At 35.1% G+C, this 17,495-nt stretch overlaps 4 protein-coding genes across 4 annotated transcripts; 2 read left to right on the top strand and 2 right to left on the bottom strand.

The window, feature by feature from the left end:
• Positions 1 to 2,809: 2,809 nt before the first annotated feature.
• LOC119614840 (IQ motif and SEC7 domain-containing protein 2-like) lies at positions 2,810 to 6,162 on the top strand. Its single transcript, XM_037970947.1, has 2 exons — positions 2,810 to 3,087; positions 4,960 to 6,162. The coding sequence occupies exon 2, from the start codon at positions 5,058 to 5,060 to the stop codon at positions 6,147 to 6,149; it is 1,092 nt and encodes a 363-aa protein (XP_037826875.1). The 5' UTR covers positions 2,810 to 3,087; positions 4,960 to 5,057; the 3' UTR covers positions 6,150 to 6,162.
• A 4,099-nt stretch (positions 6,163 to 10,261) lies between these two features.
• Positions 10,262 to 11,336, bottom strand: LOC119614838. The gene is made up of 2 exons (XM_037970944.1): positions 11,151 to 11,336; positions 10,262 to 11,090 (listed from the first exon to the last, which is right to left on the bottom strand). Exons 1-2 carry the CDS (start codon positions 11,180 to 11,182, stop codon positions 10,466 to 10,468), a joined length of 657 nt encoding a protein of 218 aa, XP_037826872.1. The 5' UTR covers positions 11,183 to 11,336; the 3' UTR covers positions 10,262 to 10,465.
• An 84-nt stretch (positions 11,337 to 11,420) lies between these two features.
• On the top strand, positions 11,421 to 13,593 carry LOC119614837 (endoplasmic reticulum-Golgi intermediate compartment protein 2-like). Its single transcript, XM_037970943.1, has 4 exons — positions 11,421 to 11,679; positions 12,210 to 12,956; positions 13,023 to 13,172; positions 13,235 to 13,593. The coding sequence occupies exons 1-4, from the start codon at positions 11,559 to 11,561 to the stop codon at positions 13,462 to 13,464; spliced, it is 1,248 nt and encodes a 415-aa protein (XP_037826871.1). The 5' UTR covers positions 11,421 to 11,558; the 3' UTR covers positions 13,465 to 13,593.
• LOC119614839 (arginase-like) lies at positions 13,589 to 17,244 on the bottom strand. The gene is made up of 2 exons (XM_037970945.1): positions 17,146 to 17,244; positions 13,589 to 14,027 (listed from the first exon to the last, which is right to left on the bottom strand). The coding sequence occupies exons 1-2, from the start codon at positions 17,149 to 17,151 to the stop codon at positions 13,659 to 13,661; spliced, it is 375 nt and encodes a 124-aa protein (XP_037826873.1). The 5' UTR covers positions 17,152 to 17,244; the 3' UTR covers positions 13,589 to 13,658.
• Between the last annotated feature and the right edge of the window lie 251 nt (positions 17,245 to 17,495).

Raw genomic sequence — 17,495 nt, 5'->3', positions numbered from 1 at the left:
TCTTTAAAATAAAACAAATTTAATTTTTTTATTTACTTTTTAATTTTTAATATTTTATCATTAATTTCAAATTTATACAAAAAAACAAACTATTTTATCAAAACATTTTTATTACATTCAACTTGGAGCTGAAATTATTACAAAAAAAAAAAAAAAAACAAAAAAAAAAACCTTTAAACTAAATTTCTTTTTATAAAATAAACCCATCATTACAACCAAACAACTATTTAAACGAAAATTAGTAAAAAAAAAAATAAAAACTGCATTTAAATATCATGATAATTTTTATGTTTAATATTTAATGAAATGTTTTTTAATTTTGCATTATGGTAATTATTTTTTTATGTTGTGTTTTTTTATGATTTTTACTTCATATTCTGGTTCTTTTGTTAGTTTTTGTTGTGAATTTTTAATTGTTTAATAACTATATTTTTAGTTGTTGTTTTATTTAGTTTTTTTCTTTTATAAAAAATTTCTTCTATAATTATGGTTATTTCTTTATTATTGATTTTCTTTCTGTTTCAATATTATTTATGGCTATTTTTCTGTTGAAAAGAAAAAAGACAAATTTTATATTTATGGTAAATAATATTTGTAAAGGGGAAGTATAGCCAAGTTGCTAAGAAGTCCATAGATAGTACAGGTTATTGCCTGTATTATAGTTCAGAGTAGAGATGAGTAGATTATAATATAGACTATAGCTAAGACTAAAGACTACACTGTAGTCCAGGACATACAGAGTTGGCTGTAGACTAGACTGTAGCCCAGACTAACTATAATACAGTTTTAAGTCCAATAGACTAAACTATAGTCCTGACAATAGACTAGACTATAGACTGTACTATAGACCAGACGGTAGAATATATGACATTCTAGATTATAGACTAAACTCTAATTTAAACTATATACTACAGAAAGCTATATTCCAGATAATAGACTAGATCATATATTTCAGACTGTAGACTATTGCCAATACTGTCCAGACTATAAACTACTCTATAATCCAAATTCAAGACTGGTTTATAGTCCAGACTATAGACTAGAATATAGTCCAGACTATAGACTAGACTATAGTTCAGACTATAGACTAGAGTATAGTCCAGACTATAGACTAGAATATAGTCCAGATAATGGCCTATATTATAGTCCTGGATAAAAACTAGACTATTGTCCAGACTATAGCCCAGAATATAGACTAGACTGTAGTCCAGAATATAGACTATATTATAGTCCAGACTATAGACTAGAGTATAGTCCGGACTATAGACTAGACTATAGTCCAGACTATAGACCATACTATAGTCCAGACTATAGACCATACTATAGTCCAGACTATAGACTAGACTATAGTCTAGACTATCGACTAGACTATAGTTCAGACAATAGACTGGACTATAGTCCAGACTAGCCTAGATTATAGTCCAGACTATGGCCTATATTATAGTCCTGGCTAAAAACTAGACTATTGTCCAGACTATAGACTAGACTATAGTTCAGACTAGACTATACTATAGTCCAGACTATAGTCTAGACTATAGACTAGACTATATTACAGACTATAGACTAGAGTATAGTCCAGACTATAGACTAGAATATAGTCCAGATAATGGCCTATATTATAGTCCTGGCTAAAAACTAGACTATTGTCCAGACTATAGACTAGACTATAGTTCAGACTAGACTATACTATAGTCCAGACTATAGTCCAGACTATAGACTAGACTATAGTCCAGACTATAGTCCAGACTATAGTCCAGACTATAGACTAGACTATAGTCCAGACTATAGACTAGACTATAGTCCAGACTATAGACTAGACTATAGTCCAGACTATAGACTAAAGTAAGTCCAGACTATAGAACAGACTATAGATCAGACTATAGACCAGACTATAGACCAGACAATAGACCAGACTATAGACTAGACTATAGACCAGAGTATAGACTAGACTATACACTAGACTATAGTCCAGACAATAGACTAGACTATAGTCCAGACTATTGCCTAGATTATAGTAAAGACTATAACTACATCATAGTACAGACTATAGACTAGAATATAGTCCAGACTATGGTCTATATTATAGTCCTGGCTAAAAACTAGACTATTGTCCGGACAATAGACTAGACTATAGTCCAAACTACAGACATAGTTCACATTATAGACTAGTTTTATAACCTTTGGCTATCGTTCCCTTTTTTATAATAAAAACCACATCCATTATATAAAGTTTGTATATAAAATAAATAAAAAAAATCTAAAATCTATATATAAACAAATAAATAATATATATATAGACTTAACAACAACAATTTAACTTTAATTAAAAATATTGTACATAATCTATATGTATCTTAAAAACAAAACTACATGCAAACCTTAAAACACTAACGTTAAAATACAACTCTAATCTAAATAACAACTGCTACTAACTTTGGCCACTATTACTTCAAATACAACTTACTAAAAAAAACGCTACTTGCTACAACACCGTTTTGTTATAAACAATGACAACAACAACCACGAAACTAAAATGGTGTGAATTTTAATGGCAAATGAAATAATAAAAATATATAAATTACAAAAATTTTGAAACAAAACAACATCATGACGGTCTATACAACAAATAAATATTTATATAAATAAAAAAACATCGACAACAACAATTTACCAATTATTAACAACACGCAAATTCTACGTGAAATGGGGAATATTTAAACAACAACAACAAAAACCAACCCAACTTTTGTAATCTTCCCACAACTCAACTCTTCTTCTTTTTAATAAACGCGGGTCGATAATTCACTATTTGTGTGTGTTTTTGTTTTTCATCTTCTTCTTGTTCTACGACACGTGTTTAATATTATTTAGCAAATGATGTTGAAGATTCGACAGAATTTGAATTTGAAACTGCTTTATATTATGGCGATTCCACAGTTAATCTGGGTGAACGTTTTTCCATAACATGTATTATACCCATAACAGATCGAATATTTTGGTTAAAAGATGACGAACCCATAACACGTCATAATTTACGACACGGTCGTGATGAACATTCATATGTCTTAAGCGAAAGTGCTATTGAGGGTGAGTAACCAACCGCAGGAATATATACCAAAAAAAAAGGGAAAAATGTTTTAGATGTTAACTGTAAAGAAAAAAAGGGCAGACTTCCTTTAATTTAGCAATTTGATCAGCTGTTTGCTTTTTTAAGAGGTTTTTTCATAAAAAAAAGAGGGTGTAGTAAAAATTGTATCCTTTTTGCTTAAATGTTTATTATTATAGAAATTAGTGTTATAAAGTCAGAAAAGGTTTGGTTTGCCTTTACACTTTTAAGTTTCAAAAATATTTATTTGGGTTTGTAGGTGTTAGAAGTTTGCTGGAAAATTATTTAGCGTATATAATCGTTTATAGTCATGATATACATAAGTTAGAAAAACAGAAAATGGCAAAAATGTAGTCATTAAGCAAATGTATTTGGCCGGAACTCCTACATATAGTCCTAACAAAAAAATATGACATTAATGGAATATGAAACTTTCTAATATTTTATTAAAGAGTTTAGATTTCATATATGCAAAAGATAAAGCTGGAATACTATGAGTTGACAACACTTGTTTTGTGATTCTAATATTTCAAACTTTTGCTGAATAGTTCACAGATTAGTCAATATATTGGTTTATTTCTTAACAGAAAACCCTAGACTATCATCCAGACTATGTACTTGACTATGGACCAAATTATGATCTAGGCGTTGGACTAATATATGTACTACTCTTTGGTCTAGTTTATATTATAATCCAGACTATAGTCCACACTATACTCCAGACTGTAGTTTAGACTGCAGTCCAGACTATAGCCCAGATAATAGTTTAGACTATAGTCCAGATTATAGTTTAGACTATAGTCCAGACTGTAGACTAAACTATACTTCACCGATTAGACTATATAGACTAGACTATGGACTAGACTATAGACTAGACTATAGACTAGACTATTGACTAGACTATTGACTAGACTATTGACTAGACTATTGACTAAACTATAAACTAGACTATGGACTAGACTATTGACTAGACTATTGACTAGACTATTGACTAGACTATAGACTAGACTATAGACTAGACTATAGACTAGACTGTAGACTAGACTATAGACTAGACTATAGACTAGACTTATAGACTAGACTATAGACTAGACTATAGACTGGACTATAGACTAGACTATAGACTACACTATAGACTATATACTGCACTATAGACTTGACTACTTCACGGATTAGTCTATATAGCCTAGACTTTAGACTAGACTATAGACTAAACTTTAGACTGGACTTTAGACTAGACTACAGGCTAAACGATAGACTTGACTATAGACTAGACTATAAACAAGACTATAGACTACACTATAGACTTGACTATAGACCATAGACTTAACTATAGACTATACTAGACTATAAACTAGACTACAGACGAGACAATAGATTATAGACTAGACTATAGATTATCTCATAAACTAGTCTATATTTTAGTCCATTAACTAGTCCACATGCTAATGCACTGACTAATCCATAGCCTAGACTATCAAATAGACTTGTCAATAGACTATTCCGAAGACTAGACCAAATTCTATGTCATTAAATAGTCCAAAGTCGAATCGATAGGCAAGTTCATATAATTAACTTTAAAATAGTCCAAAGTTTACACTGGCCCATAGGCTAGTCCGTGGTCTAGTTAATAGAAGTGTTCTTCTCTAGTGTTTAACTAGTTTAGAGTCTTACAAACTTTAGAACTTTATTTTTGAAAAAGTATATCAAACTTAGCAGAAATAGGAGCTAGGGTCTAAGAAAAATTTCCCTAAAATAAACAACAAATAAGCCCCATAAATTTTAACTAACAAATAAAATACTGCTGCCCGGATTTTATAAAAAAACATCTTCCGCGATCAACCGAAAAAAAGGTGAAAAGCACAAAATCGAAGCACACTTATCGGTACGTCATGCACTTAAAGTCCACGAGGGTAAATATCAATGCAATGATCTGCACAGCAGTTATCATATGTTGCGTGTACGTACACCACCGGTTGTGGCGCAAAAGCCCATGACTATATCACCATTCCTCTTGCATCCGATTGGTGGCGGCGATGCCGATTCAACGCGCCAACATTATTCAACCGAATCTGGTTATGCGACCATACACGATCTAACATCAAGTCAAACGAATGACGATGACCTCTTTACACGTACCTGGGAGCCAATAGATCCTGAAACTCCGCCACAAATTCTAGCACTGCCAACAAAAAAACCAATAACAACGACAACAATAACTGGACAACAACAGCAGCATCATGGTAGCCATCATCATCATCACGAACACACGCCACATGTACAACAAATGGAGCACGACATGAAGCACAAGTTATTTTATATAAATACAACAAATTTTGATGGTAATCCTTTGGCCACCGATGCCAGACATCATAATCGTACCAAAATTGGTATTGTAAATTTGGACTTGAATCCGCCACCAACACCACCACCCTACTATACAACTGATGGCCGGAGAATGCCAACTATATATTATGCCGCTACACCACCCAGTTTTCCACCACCACGCACCACACCACCACCAGTGCCACATTACGCTATGGCTGGCTATCCCCATAAAACACATGAAAGTTATCATATGAGCCCCGGGGCGGGAGTGCCACAAACACAATATCCTGTACAAACTATGCAGCCACCATTCTATTCACAATATCCACCAACTCAGCAACAACAGCAACAATACTCCCAGTATAATACCATGGTATCATTTCCTTCGCATACCGGGCCCATGGGCGGTCAACAGCCCGTACAGACTACCACTACATTGTATCAAAATCCCTTCCAGCAATACAATCAAATGCCCGCTCCACCATCATATAATATGCCGCCTAATGCTCCGGGTGCAGCTGTGGCCACATCAGCTCCCATATTTGCTTCTTCCTCTACACCGGGTCTACTACCACCACCAGGCATTGTTTCGGGAGTGGCTTTCGGTGGTGGCGGTGTCGGCATGACATCAACCATTAGCTCGGGTTCTACGCATAGTAATCAAGAATTATCTAAAGTAAAGGGTGAGCTTCATAATTTTAGCTTTTATCGCTAAACAAATTTTTAATAAAAACAAAACAAAAAACGTTTTCAATCAATTACAATTCAAATCCTTCCCTCCTATGTTGTTTTTTCTTTTCTCTCTCTCGAATCGTTCTAAACCATTAATGTTTTTGTTAGTATATTTTGCTCACTTTCATGTCATAATTAAAGCATTTTATAAAATAATAAATAGCCAAAAGTAGCTGCTGCTAGCTGAAAACAATTTTTTAAATTGCTCGCTCTATTTCTCTCATATCATCGCCTTTTCATCGATGATTGTTTTTTCGAATTCACCATTTTTTTCTTACGTTTTTTGTTGGTTTTTCTTTTTCAATAGAAATATTCACCATTTTTCAACAAAACTCCATCATTCAATCAACCAATCAATCAGCTGTTGTGCTAGCTCGTTTGTTGTTGTTCGTTCATGCGTTCGTTGGTGTTCGTTTAAACGTTCGTTCATTATTATTAAAATATCTCGCTCGTTGTTTTATTTCTTTTTCTCTCTCTCAAACTTTATTTTTCCTCTCTTTTTTACTTTTTTTTTAATAAATAATATCAGTTCAGTTTTTTTCTTTTAATATTTTTGCTTTAATTTTTTAAAGTTTTTTTTTTTATTATTTCTTTAATTTTAGGCTTATAATTAAATATAAAATATATATTAACTAAAACATAAATTAAAAAAAAAATATATATATATTTTCCAAATTTTGTTTAAAATAATCTGATAATGTTAAGTAATTGTATGAAATTTGTCATAGTTGTAATCAATTATTGATAATTTTTATCAATATTAATTAAATTTTGATAAATTTCCATTCAAATCTAATAATTGGTCATTTTACAATATGACTGCCTTGGCTTTTTAATGACTTTTAATTTACAGTCCTCTATCAAGAAAGTGTCATGATGACTGGTGAGATTACAAAAAAAAAAAAAAACAAAATTGGTAACACTGTTATTCACAGTGAACTTCCACAAACTGTTTAATCAATCTCTATCTGTCAAGGCGAATTGATTATAAGGTGCAGTTTAAATCGTCAATGCAAAATTACTAACGAAATCTAAAAAGTGGGTCGAATTCGTAATATTTTTGAAAAATTGAAGTCATTCTAACCGTAGATAACCATTTTATTAATAGAAATTTATCCCGTAATTTATTCGCCTTACTTTTCTGATTTGGCTAGTGATTTCACCTTGTTAAATTTCACATTGTTATAATCAGTTTGCCTGGGTAAAGTCATTTAAACGAAGGCGAATTGATTATAAGGTTATTTCTGGTATTTTAGTGAAACTGGAACTCCGGAATGTTCCTGTAATGGGCCGATACTCTTTATATAGAAAGATAGATAGATAGATAGATAGATAGATAGATAGATAGATAGATGATAGATAGATTAGATAGATAGATAGATAGATAGATAGATATAGATCGCTCGCTCGCTCGCTCGCTCGCTCGATCGCTCGCTCGCTCGCTCGCTCTCTCGCTCGCTCGCTCTCGCTCGCTCGCTCGCTCGCTCGCTCGCTCGCTCGCTCGCTCGCTCGCTCGCTCGCTCTCTTGCTCGCTCGCTCGCTCGCTCGCTCGCTCGCTCGCTCGCTCGCTCGCTCGCTCGCTCGCTCGCTCGCTCTCTCGCTCGCTCGCTCGCTCGCTCGCTCGCTCGCTCTCTCTCGCTCGCTCTCTTGCTCGCTCGCTCGCTCTCTCGCTCGCTCGCTCGTCGCTCGCTCGCGCGCGCCCTGCCTGCGTGCCTTCCCTCCTCTTCCCCCCTTTGCTTTTTTTCCCCCCCTGTGTTTGCCTCCCTCCTTGTTTTCTGCCTGCCCTGCCTCGTCTCTTTGAAAATCGGAATGTTAGTCCTCCTCATTCAACGAAACAAGTAATGAAGTGTTTGTGTGATTCAATTCAAGTAGTATACAGTGAGTGAATCGAGTGAAAGCAAAACAATTTTTAAGTTCGACAAATTAACAGATTTTTTGAATATTACTTCGAATTTCGAACTTAATTTCGAATAGTCGAAGATAATATAGTAGCGTCATCAACTGTACTTAACACTGCCAAATTTCAGCCAATTTGGTCCACGGAAACTGGTTTTATCAGCTTTAAATTTTTTTCGAACATGAGTTCGAATTTTCGAAAATTTTTTTTTTAGTTTTTTGGACTCAAAGAATAATTTAAAAGCATAAAAAATTTTTCGAACATAACTTCGAATTTTCGAACTTAATTTCGAATATTCGAACATAATATTATCTTGTCATCAATTGTACTCAAGACTACCAAATTTCAGCGAATTCGGGCCACAGGAACTAGTTTTAACAGCATTCAAAATTTTCACCATTTATTCAAGAAAAAGTTTGAATCGATTCATTCGATTCAAACAATCTATTTGTATTGTTTTAACATAAACAAATTGTTTACTCGCTCGATTTGAATGTAGTTGCACATTCACTTGATAGTACTCACAACGTTTGAGTATAACAAAACTTTGTAAATACGATTCGAAACAAACAATGAGTTGAGTGCAAAGCAATGAGTCACTCATTGTGTGTAGCAAATAGAGTTACTCATGCAGGGCTCTAATATATAGATAGATAGATAGATAGATAGATAGATAGATAGCTATAAATATATAGATAGATAGATAGATAGAGTAGGATAGATGTAGATAGATAGATAGATAGCTAGCATATCTATCTCGCTAGATACGCTCTTAGCTAAGCTCGCTCGGCTCGCTCCTCGCTAGTGCTAGATTAGATCGCTCGCTCGCTCGCTCCGCTCGCTCGCTGCGGTCCTAGCTCGATCGCTCGCTCCGCTCGCTCGCTCGACGCGCTAGCTAGCTCGCTCGCTAGCTCGCGTCAGCTCGCTCCTCGCTCCTCGCTTCGCTCGCTCGCTCGCTCGCTCTCGCTCGCTCGCTCGCTCGCTCGCTCGCTCGCTCGCTGCTCGCTCGCTCGCTCGCTCGCTCTCTCGCTCGTCGCTGCTCGCTCGCTCGCTCGCTCGCTCGCTCGCTCGCTCGCTCGCTCGCTCGCTCGCTCGCTCGCTCGCTCGCTCGCTCGCTCGCTCGCTCCTGCTCGCTCGCTCGCTCGCTCGCTCGCTTCGCTCGCTCGCTCGCTCGCTCGCTCGCTCGCTCGCTCGCTCGGTCGGTCGGTCGGTCGCTCGGCTCGCTCGCTCGCTCGCTCGCTCGCTCGCTCGCTCGCTCGCTCGCTCGCTCGTCGCTCGCTCGCTCGCTGCTCGCTCGCTCGCTCGCTCGTCGCTCGCTCGCTCGCCCGCTCGCTCGCTCGCCGCTCGCTCGCTCGCTCGCTCGCTCCTCGCTCGCTCGCTCGCTCGCTCTCGCTCGCTCGCTCGCTCGCTCGCTCGCTCGCTCGCTCGCTCGCTCGCTCGCTCGCTCGCTCGCTCGCTCGCTCGCTCGCTTCGCTCGCTCGCTCGCTGCTCGCCCGCTCGCTCTCGCTCGCTCGCTCGCTCTCTCCCCTCTCGCGCCCTTTCGCCTCTCTCCTCCTCTCTCCTCCCTCCTCTCTCCCGCTCCGTCTCCCGCCTCCTCTCTCGTCCCGTCTCTCGCGTCCTCTCTTCTCCCGCCTCTCGCCTCCTCTCTGTTCCGCCTCGCTCTCCTCCATGTTATAGACTGATCAATCCAGATTATGGATTGATTTATAATCCAGATTAATTTATAGTCCAGACTATAGACTGATCTATAGACCAGACTATAGATAGGACTATAGACTTATCTAAAGACCAAACTATAGACAAGAGTATAGACTGATCTATAAACCAGACTATAGACTGATCCATGGACCAAACTATAGTTTATGGACTGATCCATGTACTAAACTATAAACTGATATATGGACCAAACTATAGACTGATCTATATGGTCCTGACTATAGATTGATCTATAGTCCAGACAATAGACTTATCTAAAGACCGAAATATAGACAGATCTAACGATCACACTATAGACTAATCTATAGTCCAGACTATAGACTAATCTATAGTCCAGAATAAACAATTCTATAGTCCTGACTATACACCAATCTATTGTCCAAACTATAGACAAATCTATAGTCCAGACTACAGATTGATTTTTGGAATGATCTATTGTACTAACTGATCCAAACTTTAAACAAAATATTTCTATTTATTAAAAAACTATTGTTATTTGTTTAGTATCAATACTTTTCTTTATATAATTCCCAACTTGTTTCTTTTTACTAATTTTTCATAAATATGCCTTAAAAGTAACAAAAAAAAATTATACTTTTTTCATCTTAACAATACTTCTAGGGTAATGTAAACAACAACCTCATTTCCAATATAATAATTTTAACACATAATAATATTTTTTTAGTCTAATTTTGACTTTTTGCCCCTGATTTGGGCTGAGCATTCATGGCGTCCAATTCGTTTTGTATGCACTCAAATTGTTGATACAATTGCAACAATTCTTCATGATTCATTTCTAAATTTATATCCTCTCCGGCACCAGTTTTCAGCTGCAAAACAGCCAAAGCCGATTTTTCACGTTGTTGACATTGAGAAGATATCTCGACGTTTAACTTCCAGGCCACATCGGCAATTTCATTCGATTCATAACGATCACTAGCTAAGTTATTCATAATGGGTGTGGTTTGTCGTACCCACAAACGTACGATGGCATCGATTTTGGCCTCATCTTGCAGCTGCAGTTTGTCACGTAATTCGGCTTGCAGCAGCGAGGGTTTAATGATGTAAGTGCTGGTACGTCTTAAAATATAGGAAAATGTTTTAATCAATAGCAGAAAATCGGGCCGGGGTACACCCACTAAACGTTCAAGTTCTTCCAAGGCGTTTTCATTTTCTGCCGATGAGGTAAGACCCTCCTCAGAGGAATCACCGCCCGCATTGCTATTAAGCATTTGTCGGTGTACATATTGCAAGACCGTGCTAAAGGTGTTGTAGGGCAAGGAATTGATGATTTTTATACCTTCACGAGCTCTGTAAGCCAAGATAAACAATTTTAAGAATTTTATTTTTCATGTGCAAACAACTCCTCACCTGTCTGTTATTTTTATCCAATTAATGCTCATTTTTTTACTAATTATTGTCCGGTCTTTACCTCTCTCTCTCTAAAGTTTATATAAAAATGTAATAAAACAATTATTTTTATAGTTTCCTGTTCCTCTTTGTTTTCTAATTTACAAAATCCTTTCAAGAAAAACAATAACAAACTAATGTTTTGATTTTTAGTTGTCATTTTTTTCTACTTCCACTTACTCAAAAGTGTCATCTCTAGATAACATGAAAAATACAACTCTGTATAATTGCATTTGTTTACTATTGTGAATGATTTTTCAGTCTCCTTTTTGCAAGACGTGTAAAGTTTGTAAATGTTTTTCTGTGTAAATATTTGTGTTTTTTACTGTAAATAAATGTAAAATTTTGTGTTTTTCTTGTGTTGAAATAATGTCGGCTACTTTACGTTATCGTGGTGATAAAAATAATTTAATAGAATTGGCCAAAAATTTAGACGCGTTTAAGAAAGTGCCGGAAAAATATACAGAGACTACAGAAATTGGTGGCACTTGTAAGTAGATGTTGTTTGTTGTTATTTTTTCTCTTTGTTGTTGTTGTGTGTAAAGGCAAGTTGAGATTTGTAAACACAGAGAAATATATCAGGGTTAGAGAAAAAAATAAGATAAAAAATTGTTTAGTTTATATCTTAATGTGGACTAATGTTAGTCTGGACAATTGTTTAGTTAATAGACTGGTCTATAGTTTAGTCTATAGCCTGGACTATAGTTTATAGTTTGGACAATAGCTTAGTGTATAGTCTGGACTATTGTTTAAACTATAGTATAGACTATAGTTATGTCTATAGCCTGACTATAGTTTAGTTTATAGTGTGAACAGTACTATATCCTATAGTCAGGACTGTGGTTTAGTTTCGTATGTAGTCTGGATTATAGTTTTATCGTTTCTAGTCAATCGTTTAGACAATAATGTGGTTTATTGTTTAGTCAGCATTTTGGACCTAAGGTTACTTTATAGTTTAGATCAGTCCTCTTACACTTCAAATCTATTAAATCGAAATTTATGGTTTATGATTCTTTTCAGTATCCCTCATTAGTAGATTGCTGATCATATTCTTGATCTACAAAGAAGTTTTATACTATAAAGATGCCAAATTAAAATATCAATTTGAACCGGATATAGATACGGAAAAGGTGCAAATGCATGTCGATATAACAGTGGCCATGCCCTGTTCCTCTCTCTCCGGGGTGGATTTAATGGATGAAACTCAACAGGATGTATTTGCCTATGGTACCTTACAACGTCAAGGTGTATGGTGGCAAATGTCACCGGACGAACGTATCGAGTTCGAACGACAGCAATATATGAATCATTATCGTCGTGAACAATATCATTCCATAGCTGATATCCTTTTTAAGGATATGATTAAGAGTAATGAGGCTCATGAACAGCCTTTAGGGGATAATGGCAAACCAGTGCCCGAGGATCAATATGATGCTTGTCGTTTACATGGTACTTTGGGTATTAATAAGGTGGCGGGAGTTTTGCATTTGGTAGGAGGAGCCATGCCCGTAGTAGATCTATTTGGGGACCATTTAATGATTGGTTTTCGTCGTATGCCAGCAAATTTTACACATCGTATAAATCGTTTAAGTTTTGGTCAATATTCGAAGCATATAGTGCAGCCCTTAGAGGGAGATGAGGTTTATATAACAGAGGAGGAAACCACCGTACAATATTTCTTAAATATTGTACCCACCGAAATACACAACACGTTTTCCACCATCAACACTTATCAGTATTCTGTTACGGAAAATAAAAGAGTATTGGGTAAGTTCTCTTTTTTTTTTATCAAAATTTCTTTAGATTTTATTGTTGCGCGGAAATTATATGCAGATCCTGTACAAAATTCCTATGGCAATCCGGGTATTTATTTCAAATATGATTGGTCGGCTTTGAGAATCATAGTGCGCACTGATCGTGATAATTTAATACAATTTATAATACGTTTATGCTCCATAATAGCGGGTATTATAGTTATATCAGGTAGGTTTTTGTTAAGGATTTAATAATATGTCCAAATTTCCTTTTAACGTTAAAAATTTTAGGCATTTTAAATTATGTTTTGGTAAATCTGCAAAAAATTCTTTTGCAAACCTTTGCTCCTCAACTTTTACACAAACGTCTTAAGGAAACTCCCGAGCATAGTCCTTTGGCTGCCACTCCAGTCGCGGTACCTACACCAGTAGTCGTAACCAATGATTTAATAAGTAATGCCAATAAAATGTCAGCCCAGGTAACCGCTATACTGCCCGCCAATAGCAATCTCAAGGAATAAATAAAAATCTCTCCCTAAATCCAAAGAATCTCCGAGTTTCTATAATTGTTTTTCCCCAAAGTGTTTTATTAACAAAACAGGTAATAATAAAAATTATTATAAATAATAAAATTTATAACAAAAATTCTACATTAAGGCAGTTTTATTTTTTTTATTAAACATTTTTTCTCATTATATTTTTCATCAATTTCACTTCATTCCGTTTTAATTTTCACCAGACTTTCATCGATATTTTCAAAATTTCCTCTACGTCTATGACCGCCACATATAGTTTTCAAAATTTCCATGGTAGCCGATACTGAAGTCTTAACATCTTGAGCATTGCCTAAGCTGGGATTCAGTTCTACCAAATCTATACCTTGAACACGTTTTGTTTCACTTAAACTTTCCACTATGAAAATGCCCTCACGCAAAGACAAACCACCATAGACAGCAGTACCGGTACTGGGAGCCACTTTACTATCCAAGGCATCGACATCGAAACTGACATGAATTTTATTATTGACATCCAAAGCGTCGAGGGTCATTTCCATAATTTTAGCAATGCCATATTTATCGACAGACTGTAAAGGAAACAGGAAAAGAAATTGATTAACAAGAGGCAAGAACAATTGGAATGAAGGTACAAAATCATATTTTAATAAAAGACTATTATATATATATAGACTAAGTAATAATCAGACTAAATAATAGGCAAAACTATAGACTAAAATATAATGGGACTAAAGAGTATACAGGCTAAAGACTGGTCTATAGTCCAGACTATAGACTGATCTATAGTCCAGACTATAGACTGATCTATAGACCAGACTATATACTGATCTATAGACCAGACTATATACTGATCTATAGACCAGACTATAGACTGATCTATAGTCCAGACAATAGACTGATCTATAGACCAGGCTATAGACTGATCTGTAGTCCAGACTATAGACTGATCTATAGAACAGACTGTAGACTGATCTATAGTCCAGACTATAGACTGATCTATAGTCCAGACTATAGACTGATCTAATCTATAGACCAGACTATAGACTGATCTCTAGTCCAGACAATAGACTGATCTATAGACCAGACTATAAACTGATCTGTAATCCACATTATAAACTGATCTATAGTCCATACTATAGACTTATCTATAGTCCATACTATAGACTAATCTATACTCCAGACTACAGACTAATCTATACTCCAGACTATAGACTAATTTATCCTGACTATAAACTAATATATAGTCCAGAATGTAGACTAATTTATAGTCCAGACTATAGACGTATGTATCTATAGTCCAGACTAATCTATAGTCCTGACTATAAACTAATATATAGTACAGAATGTAGACTAATTTATAGTCCAGACTATAGACGTATGTATCTATAGTCCAGACTACAGACTAATCTATACTCCAGACTATAGACTGATCTATAGTCCATACTATAGACTAATCTATAGTCCAGACTATATACTAATCTATAGTCCTGACTATAGATTAATTTATAACCCTGACTATAGACTAATCAATAGTCCAGAATGTAGACTAATCGATAGTCCAGACTAGACTATTCCATAGTCCAGACTATAGACTAATCTAAAGCCTAGACTATAGACTGATCTTTAGTCCAGACTATACTCTCATATGTAGTCCAGACTATAGTCTGATCTATGGTCCAGTCTATAGACTGATCTATAGTCCATACTATAGACTGATCTATAGTCCAGACTATAGACTGATCTATAGTCCAGACTATAGACTGATCTATAGTCCAGACTATAGACTGATCTATAGTCCAGACTATAGACTGATCTATAGTCCAGACTATAGACTGATCTATAGTCCAGACTATAGACTGATCTATAGTCCAGACTATAGACTGATCTATAATCCACATTATAAACGGATCTATAGTCCATACTATAGACTTATCTATAGTCCATACTATAGACTTAACTATAGTCCATACTAATCTATACTCCAGACTACAGACTAATCTATACTCCAGACTATAGACTAATCTATAGTCCTGACTATAAACTAATATATAGTACAGAATGTAGACTAATTTATAGTCCAGACTATAGACGTATGTATCTATAGTCCAGACTACAGACTAATCTATACTCCAGACTATAGACTGATCTATAGTCCATACTATAGACTAATCTATAGTCCAGACTATATACTAATCTATAGTCCTGACTATAAACTAATTTATAACCCTGACTATAGACTAATCTATAGTCCAGAATGTAGACTAATCGATAGTCCAGACTAGACTATTCCATAGTCCAGACTATAAACTAATCTAAAGCCTAGCCTATAGACTGATCTTTAGTCCAGACTATACTCTCATATGGAGTCCAGACTATAGTTTGATCTATGGTTCAGACTATAGATTGATCTATAGTCCAGACCATAGACTAATCTATAGTCCAGACTATAGACTAATCTATAGTCCAGACTATAGACTAATCTATAGTCCAGACTATAGACTAATCTATAGTCCAGACTATAGACTAATCTATAGTCCAGACTATAGACTAATCTATAGTCCAGACAATAGACTAATCTATAGTCCAGACTATAGACTGATCTATAGTCCAGACTATAGACTGATCTATAGTCCAAACTATAGATTAATCTATAGTCCAGACTTATATATAGTCCAAATTATACACTAATCGAGACTTTAGATTGATCTGTACGCCAGACTTTATCTGTAGTCCAGATTTTAGACTGACCTGTAGTCAGTCTATAATCTAGACTATAGATGAGCCTTTAGTCTGGATTATATATCAGTCTATAAGCTTATTATATCCAACATTTCCTACATATTTGTAAAATGTTTTCATAACACTAAGGGCTATTGAAAACCTCTTTCACATTTACATTTTATCCCTTTTTACACCCTTATTTACTTGGCAGTTGTCTCTATATAATAAAAAAAAATTAATTACAAAATTTAAATTTTTGGTAATAATTTATGTTAACGAGTTTAACTACGCTCCAGACAGCCAATATAAATCCTATTTTTACAAATTTTTCAACAATGTATTTAATAGTGACAGCTAAGGAAAACGTTAAAATGTAAAATATACAAAGATAAATTATGCGAATATAAAAATAAAACAAAAATAATAATAATGAACCATACCCTACCTTAACTAATATTAAAAGCAATCTAAAGCCCTAAGGGCGATATTTTTTTGGTGGTACCTAAAACAAAAAAATTTATAAACAAAATATTGACAAAGTCAAAAGAGAATGAAGAACAACCCCTAAAAATCTCCCCCTCCTATATGAAAAATGAAATATTTGTTGTTGTTGTTTTAAAGGTAAAAGGCATATGGATTTTTGTATTCCAAACGGCCTTTTATTGAAAATGTTACAGATGTTGTAAAAACGTAACTGGCGATCAGTTTTAACAACAACAACAACAATAACTACTACTATTACAGTAATAACAAAAACAAGGGTGGTTTGTTGGGCTTCGTACGTGTTATAGTTCTATATGTCCTGATGATCGTACATATAAACCCCGTGTGATTAAAACCTGAATCACACAGTAACTACAAAATTTGATCCTTAACATAAAACCAAACACACATACATGCATGCATACATGTATGCATTCAATTCAAAAAGGATATTCAGTCGTCATTCATTAATTTACTACTTACATCCATGGCATATGCTCTTATACCCAGCTTATTGAGTATGTAGGCTTCATAAGGGTCAATGTCCCTAAGACCGATGTAAACCAATTGATCGGCACGCAAGCTGAAAAAATGAAAACAAAAGAAATTAACCTAAAAATTTTAGAAATTTTAGAAACAGGATATTTCAAATTATATAAAACTAAATTAAAGGTTAGAATTTTCATGCCAATTTTTACAAAAAACCAACAAAAGAAAGTTCAAAAATCGCTCGAGCCATAAATAGAAAAAAAACAAAACAAAACAAAAGAATAATAAAAACTGCTACAGAAGTCGAACTAATGATCATAAAAAACATTTGTTACTTAAGAGCT

Source organism: Lucilia sericata, unplaced genomic scaffold (assembly GCF_015586225.1).
Source record: "Lucilia sericata isolate MDLA Ls3-8-SP2 unplaced genomic scaffold, ASM1558622v1 Contig003496F_arrow, whole genome shotgun sequence".
NCBI classification, from domain to species: domain Eukaryota; kingdom Metazoa; phylum Arthropoda; class Insecta; order Diptera; family Calliphoridae; genus Lucilia; species Lucilia sericata.
The sequence above is the reverse complement of the archived record's forward strand: the minus strand, read 5'-3'. Positions and strand labels throughout refer to the sequence as shown.

Excerpts from the sequence above, each read along its gene's own strand:
- LOC119614840 (XM_037970947.1), top strand. The coding sequence starts at position 5,058 with ATGTTGCGTGTACGTACACCACCGGTTGTGGCGCAAAAGCCCATGACT.
- LOC119614838 (XM_037970944.1), bottom strand. The coding sequence starts at position 11,182 with ATGAGCATTAATTGGATAAAAATAACAGACAG. Across the intron at positions 11,091-11,150 it reads TGGATAAAAATAACAGACAG|AGCTCGTGAAGGTATAAAAA; the intron begins GTGAGGAGTTGT and ends CTTGGCTTACAG.
- LOC119614837 (XM_037970943.1), top strand. The coding sequence starts at position 11,559 with ATGTCGGCTACTTTACGTTATCGTGGTGATAAAAATAATTTAATAGAA. Across the intron at positions 12,957-13,022 it reads GGAAAATAAAAGAGTATTGG|ATCCTGTACAAAATTCCTAT; the intron begins GTAAGTTCTCTT and ends AATTATATGCAG. Across the intron at positions 13,173-13,234 it reads GGGTATTATAGTTATATCAG|GCATTTTAAATTATGTTTTG; the intron begins GTAGGTTTTTGT and ends TAAAAATTTTAG.